Here is a 20,938-nt window from a genome sequence, read left to right on the forward strand (position 1 = left end):
AGATCACTTACAGGTTCTGACTGAACTGGATTAGACAGGAATAAGTGCTGGAATGATTTTATTCACCTAGTATTTTTAGAAATTCATTGTAGGGGGACCCTCATATACTTTATGAAGTTTCCCTTGGCAAAGCAAATTTGTTCAGCAGAAAAAGATAGCCAGACTACCATTCTGCTGTTATGATGCTGGCCAAGACATGTTAAAAAAAAAAAAAAAGAAAGAAAAGAAATAGACGTAGATCTATGAGACTGAGGGCCGCCTCTGGCATTACTACCATCAAATACTTGTGTTTTTGGCTTCTTCTTTGGCTTCTTTACCCATGGGTGCATCCCAAGGAGCATCTAAAGATTGAGGATAGTAATTTGTTGTATTTCTTAATATTTCTGTCACTTGTAGTACATTGGTAGTTTCCAATCACTATATGTAGTCTTGTTTAATTTGACGGACAATACAGCAGTTTATTATACAAAGCATTTATTTCAGACTACATTCTAGTAAAGGAAATCTAATACACCATTCAATAACCACATTACTAAGTTTCATGGATGTAATGAGTTTATGGGTTTAGAAACTTTCCTTATACTTTTATTTTGCAGCTTGTTTACATGCGAGGAGGAGCCGGAAGTGACGTATGTTACGTGTGTACACTGATACACCCATGGAGCAGGTCGGGATTCGGGAATCAGCGACAGTCAGCGTCCATCCTGTTTGGATAATGTACTGAGGACCCGAAACCACGGCGGGGTCAACGCAGACCCCGGAGCGGACACTCAGCGAGACAAACGGCGTTGCGGGCAGCTCACATAGCGGCTCGCCGTCGCTTGGTGGTGGTTGTTAAAAGCCTCCATCACATCCCCAAGGCCTACCTGGGATGCTAAGCTAATTAGCTAGCTGTCAACGTTAGCAGGGCTGAATGTAAACCACAGCTAGAAAAAAACTGCAGGCGATGAAAAAGAATTATCTAGTTTAGACCAAATGATGGAAATCTGACAGGCAGATTAATATCTTTAATAAAGCTGTCATTTTGCTAGCTGTCACCAAGTTGTAGGTAGTCGTCCGCTTATGTAGCCTGTTCAGCTGAAACAAACATCGGCTGTCAGACGTTCTCCTGTGCTAGCAGCGGCCTCGACTAGTTCTAAGATGTGGTTAAAGCTGTTTTTCTTACTCTTGTATTTCATAGTATTGTTTATGCTAGCGAGGATTTTTGAGGCGGTCGTATGGTATGAGACTGGCATATTCGCCACCCAGCTGGTGGATCCAGTCACCCTGAGTTACAAGAAGTTGAAGACCATCCTGGAGTGCCGAGGCCTGGGATACTCCGGACTGGCTGAGAAGAAGGATGTCAGCGAGTTGGTGGAGAAGTCAGGTGACGTTACCGCTGCGCGTGCGTGCGTGCTGTGGTTCAGGAGGTAGAGCAGGTTGTCCAATGACCACAGGGTGGGCGTGGGTTGGCAGTCACATTCCTATCAGTCTGCCCCAGGGCAGTTGTGGATACACTTGGAGTTTACCATCAGCACTGTAACTGGAATGAATGAATAATGGATTCAGTATGAAGTGCTTTGAGTGCCTATGATAAGCCAAAAAATAACACAAAAATGCAACAAAATGAATATAATGTAGTAGACTTAATGTTGTCAGCAAACTTCCATTACTTGTTAGCAGTGATTGTTATGGTTCTTTTTCTGCAACTAACATTCTGACATTCCAGCATTTATTCACATTGTTTTGATAGTTGAAGAATCACTAACAAATGTAGACATTACCACAATTCACACCTACTTTTTCACTTGTTTCATTTATTTTCCACAGTACTAGAGGGAAAGAAAGATACTGGAAAAAGACTGTGGAAAACTTGAACTTAAGTCCTTCAAGAAAAGGAATTAGGATTTTTAAAGGATTAGATCTTATTTGTTCTTTTAGGGTGATGATTTGTGTTTTTAAATCTGTATTTGTGGTGAATATTGTCATAGGAGAGTTGACCCAAGGGGAGCTGTACTCAGCTATCAAGAAAGAGAAGGAGCAGACTGAAGCAGGAGATGCCAGCACCACTCACTTCAGTGGAGAGATGCACTTCTACGAGTTAGTGGAGGACACTAAGGACGGGATCTGGCTGGTTCAGGTAAAAATAAAAAGCCCAAAAAACTCCAGGGGAAAGTATGTAGCTATAACCCCAATTACCGAAAGATAAAACACAATTCAATGATTTTCTAATCTCATATACCCATATTTTACTCATAGTAGGAGCATCGAAAACATAGATATATAAACTGAGAAAATGGATTGATTGAGTGATTAATTAATTAATGATTAAAAAAAATCAGGTAATTTTGAATTTGATGGCAGCAGCACATAATATAAAAGGTGGGACAGGACCATATTTACCACTGTGTTGCAGCTCCTCTACTTTAACAACAGTCTGTAACATCTGGAACTGAGGAGACCAGTTGACAGAGTTTGGGAGAGGAATTTTGTGTTATTCTTGTTGCTTATAGGATTCTAGCTGTTCAACAGTCCTGGGTCTTATTTGCCATATTTTGTTGTTTTTGAACTGCGTACCAATCAGATGTCAGATAGTCCCTCTCCTATTCAGTCCTCAGGATGCACCATCCAGGTTTTCCAAAAAAAGCTTCAGGTTTGATTCATGTGACCACAGAAGTTTTCCACTTTGCCTGAGTCCATTTTAAATATGCTTTGGCTAAGAAAAGGTGACCTGAGTAAGTTTTTAAAAAAAAATGCAGTTTGTAAATAATAATTTCATTTATTAAGAAAAAAATATAATAAAGATATGCAAACCTACTTGACCCTATGTGAAAAAGTAATTGCTCCCTGTTGTTGCATCACAAATTAACTGTGATGAACCATTTTTTTTTATTTTTTAAATGAGTTCAGTTTCACTAGCCACAGCCAGGACTGATTACTGCCAGACCAGTTGAATAAACAAATAAATTAAATAGAGCATATCTGACAAAGTGAAGTGTCTAATATTATAATTTATTTCATTTTCTTAAACATGTAAGTGTGACAAATATGCAAAATTGTAAGAAATCAGGAAGGTGGCAAATATATTTTCACAGCACTGTAAGGCTTCTTCTTTACATGATGGAGTTTTAACCTGCATGGCTGATGGCTCGGTGAACACAGTGAACATAATCCGTGATTTCTGGAAGTGTTCCTTAGCCCATATGGTGATTTTCATTACAGAATCACTTCTGGTTTTTCATGCAGTAGTGCATGATGGCCCCAAGACTACTGGCATTCAGTAATGACTTTTGGCCTTATCCCTTGTACTGTAAATGGTGGAATATTACAAACCTATGCAAGTTTGCATAGAAGACCATTTCTTTACATTCATTTACTTCTGAGAAACTCTGTGTCCTTAAGATGCTCTTTTTATACCCAATCATGAGCCTGTTTAAAAATCCAGTAACTGGGAGTAATCAGATAATTGTAACAATCAGATCTGAAGTGTTTACACACACTTCAGAAATCCAATAATCGATAAACCTTGGTTTTGACGCTCCAGTCCATTATCGTATTTCTTTTGGGGTCCGTATGTATATAATGATGGTAGAATCAAACTTCCTGTTATTTATTGACTTCCGCTTATGTTTGAGTATATAACTACCATTTTCTACAATTTTAATTGTTTTTATACATGCACAGATTTAAAAGAATGAAATATATCAGATTAACCTGTATACATGCAGGAAGACATCAGAGTATTGTGGAGAAATCCAAATGTGTTAATCTGATTTCTCATAATCAGATTACTGCTGTTATCTGATAAAGCATTTCAGATTATGCTGAATCCAAAGTAAATTCCTAGTCATGGATTCATTTTGAATTTTAAATGAAAGATAATTGTCGACCTGGAGCTGTGCTTGGGATCATTGTCTTGCCTTAAAGTCTAATGATCATCAAGGTTTACTTTGGAAGGCATCACTACAGAAGGCATCACGTTCGTTTTTTAAAATGGCCTGGTATTTCCTAACCTATGGAATCTATGATGCCAGGTACACAATCAAGATTTCCAGTTCCTGCTTCAGAGAAACAGATCCACATCTTCAATGATACTGCCTGGCCTTTCACATCCCAGACATGCCACTGGTCCATATGTCCAAACAATTCCAGTTTGGTCTCATTAAATAAACAAAACTGTATCCCAAAACAAATTCCTCCTGGTATATTCTAGTTGACTTTTAATGTTCCTTGTGGTCCAGGGTAGATTGCATCTAGAATCCTCGTTTTTCTTAGTTGCCACTGAAACATTTGTGAAATTTTGTGAATAAATGTTATCAAATTCTACGCTATCATGGATTTGGAGATTATATTGTTGGAAGAACTTGATTAGATTCTTTGTCACACCCAGGATTACAAATAAACACACATCAGTACCACAGCTATGTTGGAGAAAATGTGGAGATATGAATGTAGACCATTCTCATGCATTTTGGATTTGTTCTAAAATCATATATTTTTGGGAGAATGTTCACCAGGTAATTACTAAAATTCTGGGCTATAATATACCTGCCTGACAAAGTGAAGTAGACCAAAAGATCCTCAAAAGCCAAACATCATGCTGCAATCCAAAGAAATTCAGGAACAAATGAGAAACAAAGTAATTGAGATTTATCAGTCTGGAAACAGTTATAAAGCCATTTCTAAAGCTTTGGGACTTAAGTGAACCACACTTAGAGCTATTATCCACAAATGGCGAAAACATGGAACAGTGGTGAACCTTCCCAGGAGTGGCCGGCTGACTAAAATTACCCCAAGAGCACAACAACAACTCATCCAAGAGATCACAAAAAACCCCACAACAACATTCAAAGAACTGCAGGCCTCACTCGCCTCAGCTGAGGTCAGTGTTCATGACTCCGCCATAAGAAGGAGACTGGACATGATCTTAAGAAGGCAGTTCATGCTCAAAAACCTTCCAATGTGGCCAAATTACAACAATTCTGCAAAGATGAGCAGGCCAAAATTCCTCCACAGTGCAGTAAAAGACTCATTGCCAGTTATCCCAAACATTTGATGGCAGTTGCTGCTAAGGGTGGCCCAATCACTTATTCGGTTTAGGGGGCAATCACCTTTTTACACAGGGCCATGTAGGTCTGGAATTGTTTTTCCCTTGATAATAAATACCTTCATTTAAAAACTGCATTTTGTGTTTACTTGCGTTATCTTTGTCTAATATTTAAATTTGTTTGATGATCTGAAACATTTAAGTGTTATATAAAATTTTATGTATATATATATATATATATATATATATATATATATATATATATATATATATATATATATAATATATATGTATATATATGTATATGTGTATATATATGTATATATATATATATATATGTATATGTATATTTATAAAAAATAAATTTAAAAAAATGTGTGTATTGCCCTATTGTATCACAATGTATGTAATATATGCTAATAGATAGATTTTACAGAGTTTTCCTGAGATATTGATATGGCATGAAAAAAAAACTGAGATGTCTGGAAAGGAGTATGAAAACTGCATTTAGCCAGTGTGTGTCTGAATTTACAACTTCAGCTACATAGCACTTGTTTAATGTTTACAGAGTTTTAAGTACACGTAACCAGGTGTCAAGTGCAGACTGGTGGAAGCTAATGGTCCTGCCAACAACAGTGCAGCCAAGTCGTGCACCATTTTTATAACTGTAATGCGTGTTTGTGGGCCTCCAGGTCATCGCTCAGGATCGTGAGGCTCTACTCAGTCAGTCCAGTTGGGGAAAGATGGTGCAGAAAGTGTCTCAATTTGGGATCAGAACTGGAACCTTCAACTGTTCTAATGACTACAGGTGGGCCCTAAAACTCAGACATGACAAAACTGACATCATTACATTAGAAAAATTCAAGTCACATCTTCCTTCCTTCATGCTCCTGCATGTGCTTTAGAAAATGTTGATGGTGAAACAAAATTTAAATGTCAGATCTGCACAGTTTGAGATGTGTGACAGAATGACATTAAATTAGTTTTAGTTGGTATTCTAACACCTTCCTCAGGGACACCAAAGATGTCACTGTGGGCCAAATGTCTCCAAAATGACCAAATTAAATCTCCAGGATTTAACTCAGCTCAGACATGACCACAGTGTATGACTGAAGTTGGCCAGTGCTCTAAAGAGACCTTTGATAATCTAGCTTTGCTGTCAGAGTTGTTAGATTTTCTTTATTAACATGTTATGGACAACCAACACAGGTGCATTTTATTGATAGCATTTTGAATGCACAGAGATACTGTGACGAGATCCTGAGGCCCATTGTTGTGCCATTCATCCACAACCATCACCTCAGTATGATAATGCACAGCCCCAATGCAAGGATCTGGACACAATTCCCAAAAGCTGAAAACATCCCAGTTCTTGCATGGCCAGCATACCCACCAGACATGTCACCCACTGAGCATGTTTGGGATGCTCTGGATCAGCGTATACGACAGTGTGTGTCAGTTCCTGTGAATATCCAGCAACTTTGCACAGCCATTGAAAAAGTGTGGACCAGCATTCCACCACAGGCCACAATCAGCAACCTGATCAACTCTATGTGAAGGAGATGTGTTGTACTGCGTGAGGCAAATGATGGGTACATCAGATACTGACTGGTTCTCTGACACACCCCCCCCAGTAGAGTAAAGCTGCACACTTCAGAGTGGCTTTTTATTGTGCATTTATATTTTTGTTCAGTGTAAATACGCCACCCCCCATTGGTCACCTTTTGGTAAAATTAAATATTTTTTGTGGCATCAGTTTTTTTTTTCTTACTTTCTGATCAAAAATGGTGCTAAATTATAATTGTTTCTGACCCCTGACCTTGACTGTGGCCTTATTTGACCCAGAAAAGTTTCATAATGAAACCAAAGTGTTTATACACTTTAAAGCTGTGTATGACGTTCGTCACCAATTTTTCATCAAAGCTGTAAAACCCAAGTGATAGCCTAAGTATCATGAATTCCACACAGCCGCAGTAGTAAGAACCAATGAAGCTGTTTCCAAGTTTGTTGCCACTACAGCCATACTACAGCTGTGTGGAATTCTGAAAAAAAAACAGTGATGGTTTCGTTTAGGTTTCAGATTGGTATGTAAAACAAGTGGCGTGTTTGTGGTGGAGTACACTTCGAAGTTGTTGACCGTGAGGGAAGTGATTCAGGTGCGTAACCACGAAAGACTAACAGATTCATGATACTTAGGCTATTACTCGGGTTTTACAGATTTGATGAAAAATTGGTGACGAATGTCATACGCAGATTTAATGTAACTAAATTGTTGGTGTCAAACTTACTACATATTGGAGATTAGAACCTGGACCAGCAGCTCACATAGTTAATTATTCTCCATCTGAAATTACCATTGTTTCTAGAGCACCACCAAACCAGTACATTACACAAACATATTAACATATGTTTGTGTAATGTTTGTGTCAAGACTAACACACATGAGTGTAGTATCACTATGAATAGACTGAAATCCACTCGCCAGCCTTACATAAATGATGATAGCCCATAATGCAATATCTTATGTTTAAACATACACACTTAATAATAATAATAATAATAATAATGATAATAATAATAATAATAATAATAATAATACATTTTATTTGGTGGCGCCTTTCAAGTCATCCAAGGTCACCTTACAGACAATAAAAAGCATAAGGTAACAGCATCAAACCTTATGAAACAAATTCTAATTGCACAAATAGTGGATGGCTCTCACCTTTTAAAGTTATTTTCAGGAAAAATCTTGGTGGAGAAATCTCAGCAGGGTTTTTCTGTTCATTCATGTTAGGCGCCAAAAACACTGGTGCCCGGCCTAAACCTCACAATGGTGTTTCACAGTGTGATATAGCTATAGTCTGGACTATCACAGTGATTTATGCTGCAAAGCTAGAAGGAGTTATTGTTAATAAAATATTAGTTCACAACAGACATCCTCTTTATGACAAGTGATATTCATCACCCACTTGGATGTTGCTGAGAATGGACTCAACACTGGCTCAAAGTTCTTGTTACATTTAGTTGCCACTGGGTATTCATTTGGAGATAGTTTGCAGTCTTACTGCTAGTGCCACTTAGACACATTGCATATAGTGACGGACCTGTCACTGCTGGGTGCGGGTGGAGACCTCGTTTTTGACGCGCTTCCAACAATTAATGTCCAAACAATTAATGTCCAGACAGAATCCTTCAGTGAGCTTTTCACTTTTATTGAACGTTCTTAGATGATCACATGTGTCTCATGAAGATTAAAATACAAACATGACTATTAAATGATGCTGACTTCTAACTGATAGCGGTAAAAACTGTATGATCTCCCCGTCCCTTCCCAGTGACCTAGTTATCTACCCCTTAAATAGATTTCCGTTCACCCCCCCAACTCAAACCGGAAATCCACAATTAACTAGACACAAAACAAACAAACAAACAAACATAAAGAATGGCTCCTACATTGCACCTTAAAAAAATGTTTTGTTTATGGTTTGTAATTGATGTCACTGCCTACCTGCAGTACCTTCTCAAACCACATGGGGACAGCAGCACAATTTGTGGGGGGGTCTGCTGTAGACCACACCATTTTAAAAGGATAGTTTACAGCCTCTTACACGGGTCCACATATACTATGCTCGCCATAATAAGTTTAATTTTCCACTTGGATCTTTCTATGAAACTGGGTTTATTTTGGTACCTGGCACTATATACCAGCTTTTTAGACCCAATAGTAAAAGAAATTTAGACATATTTACCCCCAGGATGTACCTCAGATAAATGCAACAAAATTATATTTGTGCTATGAGCCATCCCAAAATTAACAAATTTTTAATAAAATATTTAGGCTAAAAATAGGACCCAGACTGGGACAGGAAAAGCTACCTAGGTGTCAGTGCTTTTTATTTTAAAAACATCACTTGAAATGGTCTTATATACCACTATAAATAAACACACTATGTTAAATTTGACAATCCTATTCATTTTTCTAATCCAGACATGCAGGTTTCTCATGAATCGGCAGTCGCATTCAAGGTTTCGTGCGTAACCCATCATGTCCACTCATGTTACATGCAGAACCTGCCCATTTAAACACAAATAAATCACAAGTGATTTTGCAACAGCAGTCAGTTTTGTGAAACACTCTGCCTTGCATATTTACTTGGATTCCCAAAATGTACCTGTGATAGAATAAAAAAATAATTTTAAAAAACGGTAGCATGTAATTTTCATGTCCTTCATACCTTGGTTACGTCGGGGTCATCATTACATGCAGAATCATCCATGCACTGCTGGAATACTGACCAGTCATAATTTCAGGAGAAAACTCAGATCTAGGGATGGGTACCGAATTCAGTACTTTTATTGGTACCAACCAAATTCCGTCAGTACTGCCTAGTATTAATTCACATAAAGTGAAATGGTACCACATTTCGGTACTTGAATGCATCCTCGCATTTCGTGTGTCAGGGAAAGTGGAGGAGTGTCTGCCTGACGCAGCATTGGCATTGGACTCACAAGAGCATGATTACATCAGTGGCGGCTTGATGATAACAGCAAGCGTGGTGAATAGAAAGCATTCGAGGCTGTGGCTCCACTTTGCTAAACTTGATGCAGACTGTACTCGCTGCAATATCTTTAATGCTAAATGTAAAGCCAGCCACAGCAACACCTCAAACCTGAGGCAACAGTCAAACATAATATACACCTGAAGGCTGAGGAAGGCGTCAAAAAAAAGTCAGTGTGGAGCGGGCTCAACTCTTGCCAGAAAAAGTAGATATGTTGGTGTTTCTGAAAAAGAACTGCTGAACATGTGGAGTGCAGTTCATGCTAGAAGGAGTGGTTTGTTTTAGTTTGTTATACTTTAGTTTGAAAAATGTTACATAAATTTATTTTTAAGTTATTTACCCTCCCCCACACAACTTTTCTCAAGTGTTATCTTATGTTATGTCACTTGTGATGTTGAGAAATAAATATTCACAATTCAGAAGTTTTTACAATTTTTTTTATTAACAAAATGACTTTAATCACCACACATACATACAAAAAGTACTGAAGACAGGTACCATTGTATACTGGTTCCCAGGAACTGAGTATCGGCACTATATCGGTTTAAATGTGAAAGGTACCCATCCCTAGATATCACTGAGTTGTCTGTGGATTTGCCTTGGGTAATAATAGTGTGGGTACTGGGGGAAAAAAAACTGAAAGAAAAAGACGGGGGAGGTAATTATAGAAACCTGATGTCCGTGTTACATGTGTTTTTTTTGTATGCGCTTGTCAAATAAAAATGTGTTATATCTGAAAAATAGTTTCTCTTCTATCTCAGTAACTATTTCTTGTGCTTTCAAACTTGCTTCATAACATTAGTCTACATCTTGTTTGAAATTTTAGCCTCTCTGTCCTGCTTTTAGGTACCAGTTTCATAGAGCACTTATAAATTAGTTGAACGTTTATAGATCAAACCCCTTCACGTGCCTCAACTAACGTAAGTGTGTTTTTGTGTCCCAGATCATGTATCAGGCGCGGCTGGCAGCACTCCACCCTCATCATGTCTGTTCCTCAGACGTCAGCGTCAAAAGGCAAAGTCATGCTGAAAGAATACAACGGCCGCCGCATTGAAACTGAACACATCTTCCGCTGGATGACCTCGCATGTGGCTCATCGAATCAAAACGCTACGTCAGTCGGATCAGTTGGCGGAGGAGTGGCGCTCTGACCCTGAGCACCCTGTTAAAATGTTCCTCTTCGCCCGGCTGTCCCAGCCCCCTGCCTTTTTCTCCTCACTGTCAGTCAAGTTCACCGGGAGGATAGAGTTCATCTTCGTGGACATACGGAACTGGGACAACCACAGCACCCTGTCAGAGATTGGAGTGACACAAAGCCCCGCCTACATCCTCAAGATGCCAGAGGGCACATATCGCTATGGCAACAGGTGATGCTTGAAGGCGGAAATGATTATTGTTGATAATTGTATACGGATAAACCACACTACATCCATTTCTTATTTTTCCCTCCTCTCTCATTTCATCTTCTCTTGTCTCTACAGCACTGGGGAGTTTCTGTCTCTTGCTGCTATGGACATGTTTCTGCGTTCAGTCCAGCCAGAGGTCAATGACCTATTTGTCCTCAGCCTGGTCCTGATCAACTTGCTGGCCTGGATGGACCTTTTCATTACACAGGTCACCCCCCGTTTTTATCATCCATTCCTCATGCTTGACAGCTTCAAGTTCATCTCTGACTGTCCACCCCTTTGTTTGTCTTTGCTGCAGACACTAAACACAGACACTAAGTGTTACTGTATTGCTCAGTACATTTTGAAGATGTATTTATTTGAGGTGTAATTTGTGTTTTTGCACAGGGAGCAACAGTGAAACGATTTGTAGTTCTAATCCGAACCCTTGGAACCTACAACTCTATACTGCTAGTATCCTGGCTTCCTGTTCTGGTAGGAAATGAATGACACCACACACACTCATATATACACACACACACAGCTCTAAGACATTACATTACAGGACATATTTCTGCATTTTCTCTGTCTGTGTAAGTTCATGTCTAAGTACTCAATTCTATTTATGGTCATTGCTGTTTGCCGATGATGGTTTCTAGAATAACAAACTGCACTGCTGAAGAACAGTTTTTCACTGACCCCACTCATTGCACCTTTGACCTCAGCCAAAACAGACGACACACGAGAAGTTAAACCAATGGAGGTCAAGAGGTTGGAGCTCAGATGACACTATCACACTGGAGCTAAATTATTTTTTGCTTGAAATGGCATAATCCAACATGTTGGTTTAACAATCCACATTTTCAAGAGGCTATATGCAGCATTAATTTTCAAAAATGAATCTGATGCTGCTTGTCCTTTGACCTTATCAGCTCAACGAAACACTGGAATGTCAGACAGCAAGACAAACTAGCAATCTCCTAGTAGGCTCTATAATGATGACTCTTTCACAGATTTGAAGTCTAAACAACTATTTCTTGTCTGTAACTATATCTATATTTATAACTCAACTATATCTTGCTTTAAAAGACATTTTGTTTTATGAAATAGTGTTTTATTTCATAGATGATAACTTACCATTTTAATTTTCATCCGATTTCATTTATGCCTTGCTCATAGCAGCACAGTATGTTTATGTAGTGTTGCTTTAACAACCAGCTGCACTGTGGGAGTACCATATCTGCACAAGCACACTGTGATGATTCTAAAATCTACCCAAGCTGAATCAAGCCGAGGTGAATTTAGCTGATTCTGTCATCAGAAATGCATCGTAATTATCAACATCATAGAACAGTGGCATAAGACAAAACACCCATAGCTACAAAAGCAAAGAATCAATTAAGCTGTCTACACAGGCCATGCTTTACCTTACATGTCACTCACTCTCTGTGCATATGACTGCTTTTATTTCTTTATTTTTTTTTTAGTAACAATTGCCACTTAGATTATCAGAATGCAGATGCTAGCACATTTAGTAAAACACAAAATAGAACAGAGATAAATCTGTTAATACTTAGAAGACAGCAAACCATGGTTTAGTTAAATCACTTTGTTTTGTTTCTCATTTTATTCCTAATAATGAATTAAGTTATTGACCTGTTTTCCCAGGCCCTCCTCCAGCTGCCATACCTGGACAGTCTGTATGGCTACAGTCTGAAGCTGCTGCGTTACGCTGACACCACAAAACTGGCCAGCTTAGTCCGAGCTGACTGGACCTTCTACTCATCTCACCCAGCTCTCTTCTTGTCCACATATCTGGCCCACGGCCTTCTGGTTGACTACTTTGAGAAGAAACGCCGCTGTGGGGTCAGGAGTCAAGAAGACAGCACAACTAACCTGGAGTGGCTGGCTAGTCTGTGGGACTGGTACACTTCCTATCTGCTTCACCCAATCGCCTCGTTGCAACAGGTCCCGTCCGACCATTCAGACTGGGAGGATGATCCAAACTTCCTGTTTGAGCGTTTAGCGTTCCCTGATCTCTGGCTTCACCCTTTGGTAAATGTTGACTACATGAAAGCTTTGCCCACCTGGAGGTTCAGAGCAGTTGGTCAGCACAGAGGAGAGGCTTCTGCTGGAAGCACGGATGAAGAGACCGATGGTTCAAATTCAGATACAGAGTGCAGGAGTGATTCCCCACACTGTAGTCAAAAGCATGCCAGATGTCTGTCACACTTCAGCTGCAGTCAGGACAGCAGCAGCATGGACCCCAGCAGCAGCTCTGAGTTTCAAAAAAGGTCACCATCACCTCAGTGGGTGCAGGAAGATGACCACCACACACCTGAGGGTGCCTCTAGCCATCAGCATTGTGATTGGTCAGTCTGGCCTTGCAATATCCTGCAATGCTCAGAGTGTGTGGTGTGTTTAGAGAACTTTGTAGCTGATGAGCTGCTCATGGGTCTGCCCTGTGGCCATGCCTTTCACCAGCAGTGTATTGTAGTGTGGTTGGCAGCAGGAAGACACTGCTGCCCAGTGTGCCGCTGGCCCAGCTACAAGAAGAAACAACAGAGGGCAGCACAGAGCAGCTCTACTGAAAACACACTACAAGACTGATGAACAGGTTGATCAGCTGAACCTCCTCTTCATATTCATGACTCCTCTCTCCTTAGGGCCCTGCTAACTGTTACGGTGCTTCCTCACCACATGGTACTGGCTCCACTTGACTTGTTTGCTGTCAATTCCACTAGAATTTCTGAGTTCACCAGTTGTTGATAGTAGAGGTTGGCTAATTGTGAATTTTTTTAAAAGTTCAGTTTAATCACAGTTTGGAGCTGGAAAATAATGTGGTGATGTTACCACTCTAATGAAATGGCACTATTTGAAATGAACAATCTTTGACTTCTTTAGAAACCAAAGGTGGAAACTTATTCATATTCTTTATTCAAAGGGAAGTACAACAGTACAATCTCTGTAATGTACTCAAGGAGAAAACAGCACTTCTACATTTCTAATGCTGTTTCTGTGCGAAGCTAATTGAACCTCATCAACCATTGTGGCATTTGTTCTTCCAGTCTTGGGCATCTAGACAATACGTTTTGTGATAATCCATCTCAAATACATGAAAATCAAAGTACTTACCAAGCAAGTAGAGTAGGATGGAGTTGAGCTGGTACCATCAAGTGGAAAAGCACCATTAACTCATCCAATGCTTGATAGGGCATTAGTACTGTCAGTCATCTTTACAGCTTGCTTAGGTGGTTTTAGAACTGACCATACAAATGGAAAAACATTATTAATGTTATTAACTAAATTCCCCTAGGCTGCGAAGGTTTTGACGTGATCATGATGGAATCTTCAACTTCACATCACTTCAAATCCTGTCTCCTGATTATCCATGTAGAACTGGCTTAAAGCAGGTCCTACATCTGGTAACTGCTTTGACTTTAATTCAATTAATCACACCCCTTTTATTTTCAAAAGTGCAATTAAAAGAAACATTGCAGGTGTGATTTTTTTTTTTTTCATAAACCAAGCATTTTAAGTTACTGTAGTATTGCTTCATGATGTATTTTGAACTTATCACTTCTCTCTCCTGGAAGCCACATGGCAGTCTTCCGTGGAGTTTTTGGTTAGATGCCAGAAATAAGACCTGTGATTAACACAATATTCACACTTTTTCACTTTTTGTTCAACAACAGAAAACACACATATGAATACATTTGGTGAGCTTTTTTCCTTGCAGGAAAAAGTCCCATTGGCTTTTTGTCATGGGAAACTGTGCAATGCTATGTTGTGGTTTGACCTCCAATCCTCCTGCAGTGCTGAATTCAGCTCTGGTTCTGGATCATCTTCAGTGAATCCTGAACTTCCAGGTTATTGCCAACTTGTAATATTCTGGCAAATAGCAGCTTTACTGACAGTGAGGTTGATATAGATTACCAGATACATCACTAACCCAATTAAACCCCACAGTTAAACTTGCACTACCATCTCTTTAAATTATTGTTCTTGATTTCTAATGCACTAAATCCAGAGATGCAAACTACTTTCAAGGGGAAAAAGGCTTGGAGCTGGGGATGCCTGACTATTTGTTTTTGTTTGTTTTTTTGTTTTGGGTTTTTTTTAATTTAGGAAATCTGCTTTTGTATTTTTTAACATCGCAAGATTTAACAATGCCTAATCACTGTAACCGTCTTATGCTTAGTTACACAAGGCACACCTTTGTGTTTTGTGATATCTAGAGGTGACCTTATTGTATCTTTGGCTTTGGGAGAATGAGGATGTTATTTTCTCATAATCAGGAGTGTAGTAGCTGGTTTCAAGTTACAATTTCACATTACTCGTCAGTTGATTCAAAACCAGCTAATGGGTTAAAGGCATATCTCCTTATGTTGAGTTAATTTTCTGAGATCTAACATTCAACATTTTCTTCCCCACTGTAGTTGTGCTTAGAAATGACAAATGTCAATGACATCAGGGTCTTTGCCAATCACTAAACAAGGATGTGGCAACTGACTTCACCTGGCAAAATCAGTCAAGAGGCTGTTAAAATTCTGGGCCTCATGTAAGAACCAAAGCAGACGCGTCGTAAACATAGTCTTGGAATTTTTTCATGGATTGATGTGTTAGCCATTAAACGCATCACCTTACAACGGCTTCAGTATCCTCCACATGAGCACCAACCAGCCTCTGTTCTAGGTTTCCTTCCTTGTCCAGGTGGTGAGAGCTTTGTACTTCTGTCAGAAACAGTTTGAGTTTGATTGAATAAGTCTTCCTCCCATTTTGTATCTGCTACATTACGATAAGTCATGATGCTGCTTCCAAAGATAATGACAGTAAAACTCGCACAGAAAGCCCCAGCATTTGACAAAACGATAATGCTGGAACTGAGAGATTGAGGTTTACACACCACAACAATGTCAGAGATTTTTATGGATTATATGTTAATAATCTAGGAATTTTGCGATCAAGGTGAAACCACTCTGCAGTTAACTGGTGGATCACAGTTGATTAGGCACCCCTGTTGTAAAGCATTTCGTACATCACTGTTTGTTCCTCCACCACCATAAAGACAGAAACCACTAATGTCCAGGTGGAACATGCAGTGCAGCATCTAGCAACTAAAACCTCAGAATTTGTTTTCACAATTAACAATACAATTTCACCTTTTAATTCTGCATCATGACTGACTTTAAAGATGATATACTGTAACCCATTTAACAACGTAAGTTTTAGACTCACATGTCTAAAATGTTTCAGCTCAGAATTTTCTTCTTGTACAAAATACATGTCTGTATATTTTTGGTTCTGAGTTGATCAAAGCAGACAGTTTACAGTATCTGTTGAGATGCTGCTGCTGATGTCCTTTAGGTGACGGTGCCGTGGTTACTATCATGTAGAGACCCTGTCACAGGGGTCTGTGGTTCTGGAGGTGATACCCATATAGTTCCAACATCACATATATATGGAAATCCTAATGGCCCAATAATAATAATTAAAAAAACAACAAAAAAAAACAGTTTTTGGGTATTTCTTTAAGGGAACATTTTCGTAGGTTGATGTTACTTTGGACCTTTTCTATAATGGATAAAGAAATGAAAAGATAATCTTTCACAGTATGTCTCCTCAACCATGCAAAATTTTCAAACTGACTCTAAAAGCCAGTAATAACATTTAAATCGCATTGAATTTGTTAAAACATTCTGTGATATTGAATTCTACAGCATTTGGAAGCCATTAAATTCATATAAGCTATGCTAACTTATGTGTTGTTTCCCTCTGTGAAGCAGCGGTATGGCACAGTGGCTGCTCTTTCCTGACTTTTGCTTTGGTTGGTGGATCGGCCACGGTGATGTGTACTTGGTTGTGATAGGTTCGTTAGAAGCAACTATGTTTAAATATGTGCTGATACCATTTCCATGCTGTTCTGTTTTCTATATGCTGATGAAGCAGTACCAAAATTCTATACCATTCTTTACCATTACCCATTGGTAAAGATCTTAGATGCCAACATTGTTTGGACATTTATCTCATAATTATGTCTGCTGAGTCAGCTGTGGGCTAAGTCATTTGTTTAGTGCTTTGTCAAAATTAATGTTTTGAGTAGGTCTCTATACCGCCTTAAAGGAATGTCTATAAAAACTCAGGAAGTGATCTGAGCACTCATACTGACATGCTCCAAAATTACCGAAAGGAAAAGAGAAAATTCACAAATAACCATGAAATTTTGGTATTTTACATACAGAACAGATTTGAACCATTGTCAAAAATGACTTTTCAGGCAGTCATCCCAGTCTTTCAGTCTTACTTCCAAATGCAGTTATATCCATAACAAAGCATTTCACAGTTTTTCTTCTGCATTTTATTCATAGTATAATTTATACATTTTTTTTTAATTTTACAATGTTCAAAATGTAAGATTTGCTTGTGCTTTTCTGAAGTTTGTGTCAGATTTTATTTTGTGTTGGGAGGTGCTTGTTTGTGTTAGCTAACTCCATTTCTAAGATAACCACTGTCTCGTTTGCCTACATCTATGATCTTTGTAATTTGATTCTATGTGGAGGACTCAGGTTGATTTCTCCATGAAAATCTTTATGCTCGCTCATGATTTCTTCAATGTCTTTCTTGAGCTCTACAGCAGCAACACTATTCAACCCTATCTGCCTTTGTCTAAGAAATGGAGTCATCTAACACACGTGAATGAGCACACAAGCATGTATTCAGACAAACTAAGCATCAAACTTTCATCTGAAATGTAGCGGGGATGGAAATTGGATTGTGTTTGATATGTTAAGGGTGACTAGAGTGGTTAAAAAAAGACCACACTGTGTCCAGCATTAGCTATTAGCTGTGTTAGTTCATAATCACGAGATGTCCTTCTGGCCAGTAATTTCTAGCATCAACCCATAGGATTTGCAGTGAATTAGGTCTTTTACTAAAACTGAAATAAATTAAAGATTTGATATGTAAGCTTTGCATGTGCTTGTTCTTAAGTGAAGTTTGTGTTGGAGTCTGTTGTGTTGCGCATTGGTCATTTGTTGAAATTAGCAATGCCATTTCTAAGTTAATAAAACTGGTGTTAGCTCCAGAGAAGCAGGATATAATTACATTTCTAAGCAAAAAGTAGCCAATCTTGCACACTGTTGCAGAGGAGTTATTGAAGAACTTTTGAACAAGTATACAGATTTTTGCAGAAAAAACTAGTTCTCTTCCTAGAAGTCAGTCTGCTGCATGTAGGCTACAGAGGTACACATTAGGTTAGAAATGGACTTGTACCAAAACTTCACGTAAGCACACCAGAACATGTGAAAATTACTATCTCATACTGAAACTTCAAACACGGTGTGTATAATGTTTGAGGATACAAGGATACAGCCTTAGCCTCTCAACACAGAGGGTTTGTTGAGTGTGCATCCTCTTAAATTCTCGTCATTTGACTTGCATTGACTGGCACAACCAATATCTCGCCTGATGATATGCCTTGCTCTTGGGTACCTTGTCAGGAGCAAAAAAGCCACGGTAACCTTAACAATATCATGTTCATATTCAAAAGATCATCCCGAGATCCTACACCTGCCTCAGCAGCACAGAACATAAAAAAAAGCCATAATTTCAAATGAAGAGCATCCCATAAATGTCTATAAGCTTTCAGTTTGTGTGCAGTACCTAAGAAACACTCTGATTAAATAAACTAAATCTAACATTGAACAAATTTAAAAATGGCTTTTGTTTGAGTTGTTGCTGACAGACATCAGTGTTTTTCAGTTCTGTCTGATGTTTGAGTTAATTAAAAGATGAGCAGGATTAGAGTTATTTTTCCTCTTAAGTAGCTTTAAAAAAGACTCGATAAGATTTAAAAGCAACCACCTGCTGCTGCTAATCCGACATGTCTTCTGCATTGTTATAGGTTTAGTTTAGAGTTCCACTTCCACATGTTTTGCCTCAATCTTGCCATGTCCAGAACTCTGAGCAGTGGACCTGAAGCAGGCTGATACTTCACTCCACACACTTGTTTAAACCTAAGGGGAAAAAAAGTACAACTGTAATTTATTACAGGATGCTTAACTGTAATCCTTCTGCTCATTCCTGTCCTTTTTGTGTGCAAAAGGAGGGAGAGGGAAACTTCTATGTAGACAAGTTAAACAATTAACCAAAAATAAAAGGTGTGTCTCAGATATTTGTGTCAGACTTATTTTTTCAGTGGTCTTAGTGTTTTGTGTCCTGGCAGGTGTGTGGACGTACATTACAGATGCTCTTACGATGAGGTAGTATTCTCAGTGGCATTTTTGGGTTTGTCATATAAGAAGTAGGCTTTCTTATAATGCTACTGTCATTGACATTTGCTTGTTTGTCTTACAGATATTGACTTGCTGTTGCTATTCATAATGCAGCACTGCTTGATCAAACATTTCTCAAATTTCTATAATGCATAGTAGCTGAATTATCATCTGGAGTTCCGAAGCTTTTTCAACTTGTGAAATTTTGTAAAAACATAAAAAACTAGAAAAGCACTTGTAGAGCGCAGACCTCCACCAAGACAGATCAATGCCCCCCCCATCACCACCAAAATTTAATCACTTGTTCGTTGTGCCAGTATCAACATTTCCTGAAAATTTCATCAAAATCCGATTTAAAGTTTCACCCATTATAAGTAAATGGGACAAAACAATATATATTTCAAAAATTTTAACCTGACCTGCTTTTCCCAAAATGTAACCCCATTTATTCTTGGTAACTGGCAATCTCTCAACCCAATGTGGTATGAGTTCAACCAAAAGTTTTGCTGCTAGAGTATGAAAGAAAGAAAGAAAGAAAGACAGAAAGAAAGAAAGAAAGAAAGAAAGAAAGAAAGAAAGAAAGAAAGAAAGAAAGAAAGAAAGAAAGAAAGAAAGAAAGAACAAGATCCTTTAATAAATTCATATTGCTGTCTGTTCCACATTAGGGAATATTGGAGTATCAGTTGCAGCAATAACATGCTCGTCACCATTTAACAGACACAACAATTCCACTGCTAATGTACACAACACAACTGACTGGTCTTAATTCTCTGATGTGCTCAAGAAACATGCTTTTAACTTGCTCTGAGACCAAAATGTTCAGTGTCTTTCCTGTGCAATTTAAAATGGGTTTTGTGGAGCACAGTACAATGCTTCTTTTATAATGAGGACAGTTCCCATTTCATAGCATTGTCATGTATTTATTGGGAAGCCAATAAAATGGGTCCTCAACCCACTTTTAGTTCATGACCCCAAGTTTTGGGAAAAGCAGATTTAGTGTAAATGATCCTAACCAGTGGTCTGTGAACCAGCTTCATCTGCCAGAGAGCAAATAGCCTCTTTTCCACCACAGCAACTTTTCCAGGAAAATTTTTATTTTACCAGGAACTTTGAAAAACTTTGGCACATTTCCAACAAAATTACTCAGGTAAAAAAAAACTTTCCCTTGACCACAAATCTTTTCCTGAAAAAAGTTCCTCGGAATTCTTGGGAGCGGAGCTGTGTGCTTAAGAATGACAATTGGTGGAACACTCTTGTAACGCTCCACTCTCACGTCCACCCCCTATAGTCAGCGAGCAGCTGCAAACTTGTTCATTCCATTTCTACAAGCTTCACTTTGATTGTGCTTTGATCATTTGGAAAATGGTGCAAAAGAAGAGGAGGTACGAGACCTAGACAGATACTGAGGTCCATTTGCTTCTATGAGTGCACTGCAATAATCTGCATGTCCATCTGAATAAGCTCTTGATAATAAAGCCTGGACTTTGTCAATCTTATTACCCCGCCCCCTGAAGGGGGAGCAAGGGGTATTGTTTTTAAGTAAAGTAAAGTAAATTTTATTTATAGAGCACTTTTCACAGACAGAGTCACAAAGTGCTTTATCAATTCAAATCAGAATCAAATTAAGTTTACAGAGACCCAACAGAATCCTTCAGGAGCAAACACTTGTGATTGGTGACAGTGGCGAGGAAAAACT

At 38.7% G+C, this 20,938-nt stretch overlaps 1 protein-coding gene across 2 annotated transcripts; it reads left to right on the forward strand.

Annotated features, from left to right (window-relative positions):
* The first annotated feature begins 631 nt into the window (after window positions 1-631).
* On the forward strand, window positions 632-18,991 carry rnf103 (ring finger protein 103). 2 transcript variants are annotated; one of them, XM_030145846.1, is made up of 8 exons: window positions 632-1,366; window positions 1,971-2,119; window positions 5,719-5,834; window positions 10,529-10,951; window positions 11,066-11,198; window positions 11,378-11,464; window positions 12,638-13,607; window positions 13,638-18,991. In XM_030145846.1, exons 1-7 carry the CDS (start codon window positions 1,141-1,143, stop codon window positions 13,577-13,579), a joined length of 2,076 nt encoding a protein of 691 aa, XP_030001706.1. In that variant the 5' UTR covers window positions 632-1,140; the 3' UTR covers window positions 13,580-13,607; window positions 13,638-18,991. The 2 variants fall into 2 exon arrangements, with proteins under 2 accessions (XP_030001706.1, XP_030001705.1); XM_030145845.1 differs by having other exon boundaries at window positions 12,638-18,991.
* Window positions 18,992-20,938: the final 1,947 nt, after the last annotated feature.

This window comes from Sphaeramia orbicularis, chromosome 10 (genome assembly GCF_902148855.1).
Source record: "Sphaeramia orbicularis chromosome 10, fSphaOr1.1, whole genome shotgun sequence".
Lineage (NCBI taxonomy): Eukaryota > Metazoa > Chordata > Actinopteri > Kurtiformes > Apogonidae > Sphaeramia > Sphaeramia orbicularis.

Coding starts and splice junctions, on each gene's coding strand:
- rnf103 (XM_030145845.1), top strand. CDS start 1,141: ATGTGGTTAAAGCTGTTTTTCTTACTCTTGTATTTCATAGTATTGTTT. Junction 1,367..1,970: donor CGAGTTGGTGGAGAAGTCAG/GTGACGTTACCG, acceptor ATATTGTCATAG/GAGAGTTGACCCAAGGGGAG. Junction 10,952..11,065: donor ACATATCGCTATGGCAACAG/GTGATGCTTGAA, acceptor TTGTCTCTACAG/CACTGGGGAGTTTCTGTCTC.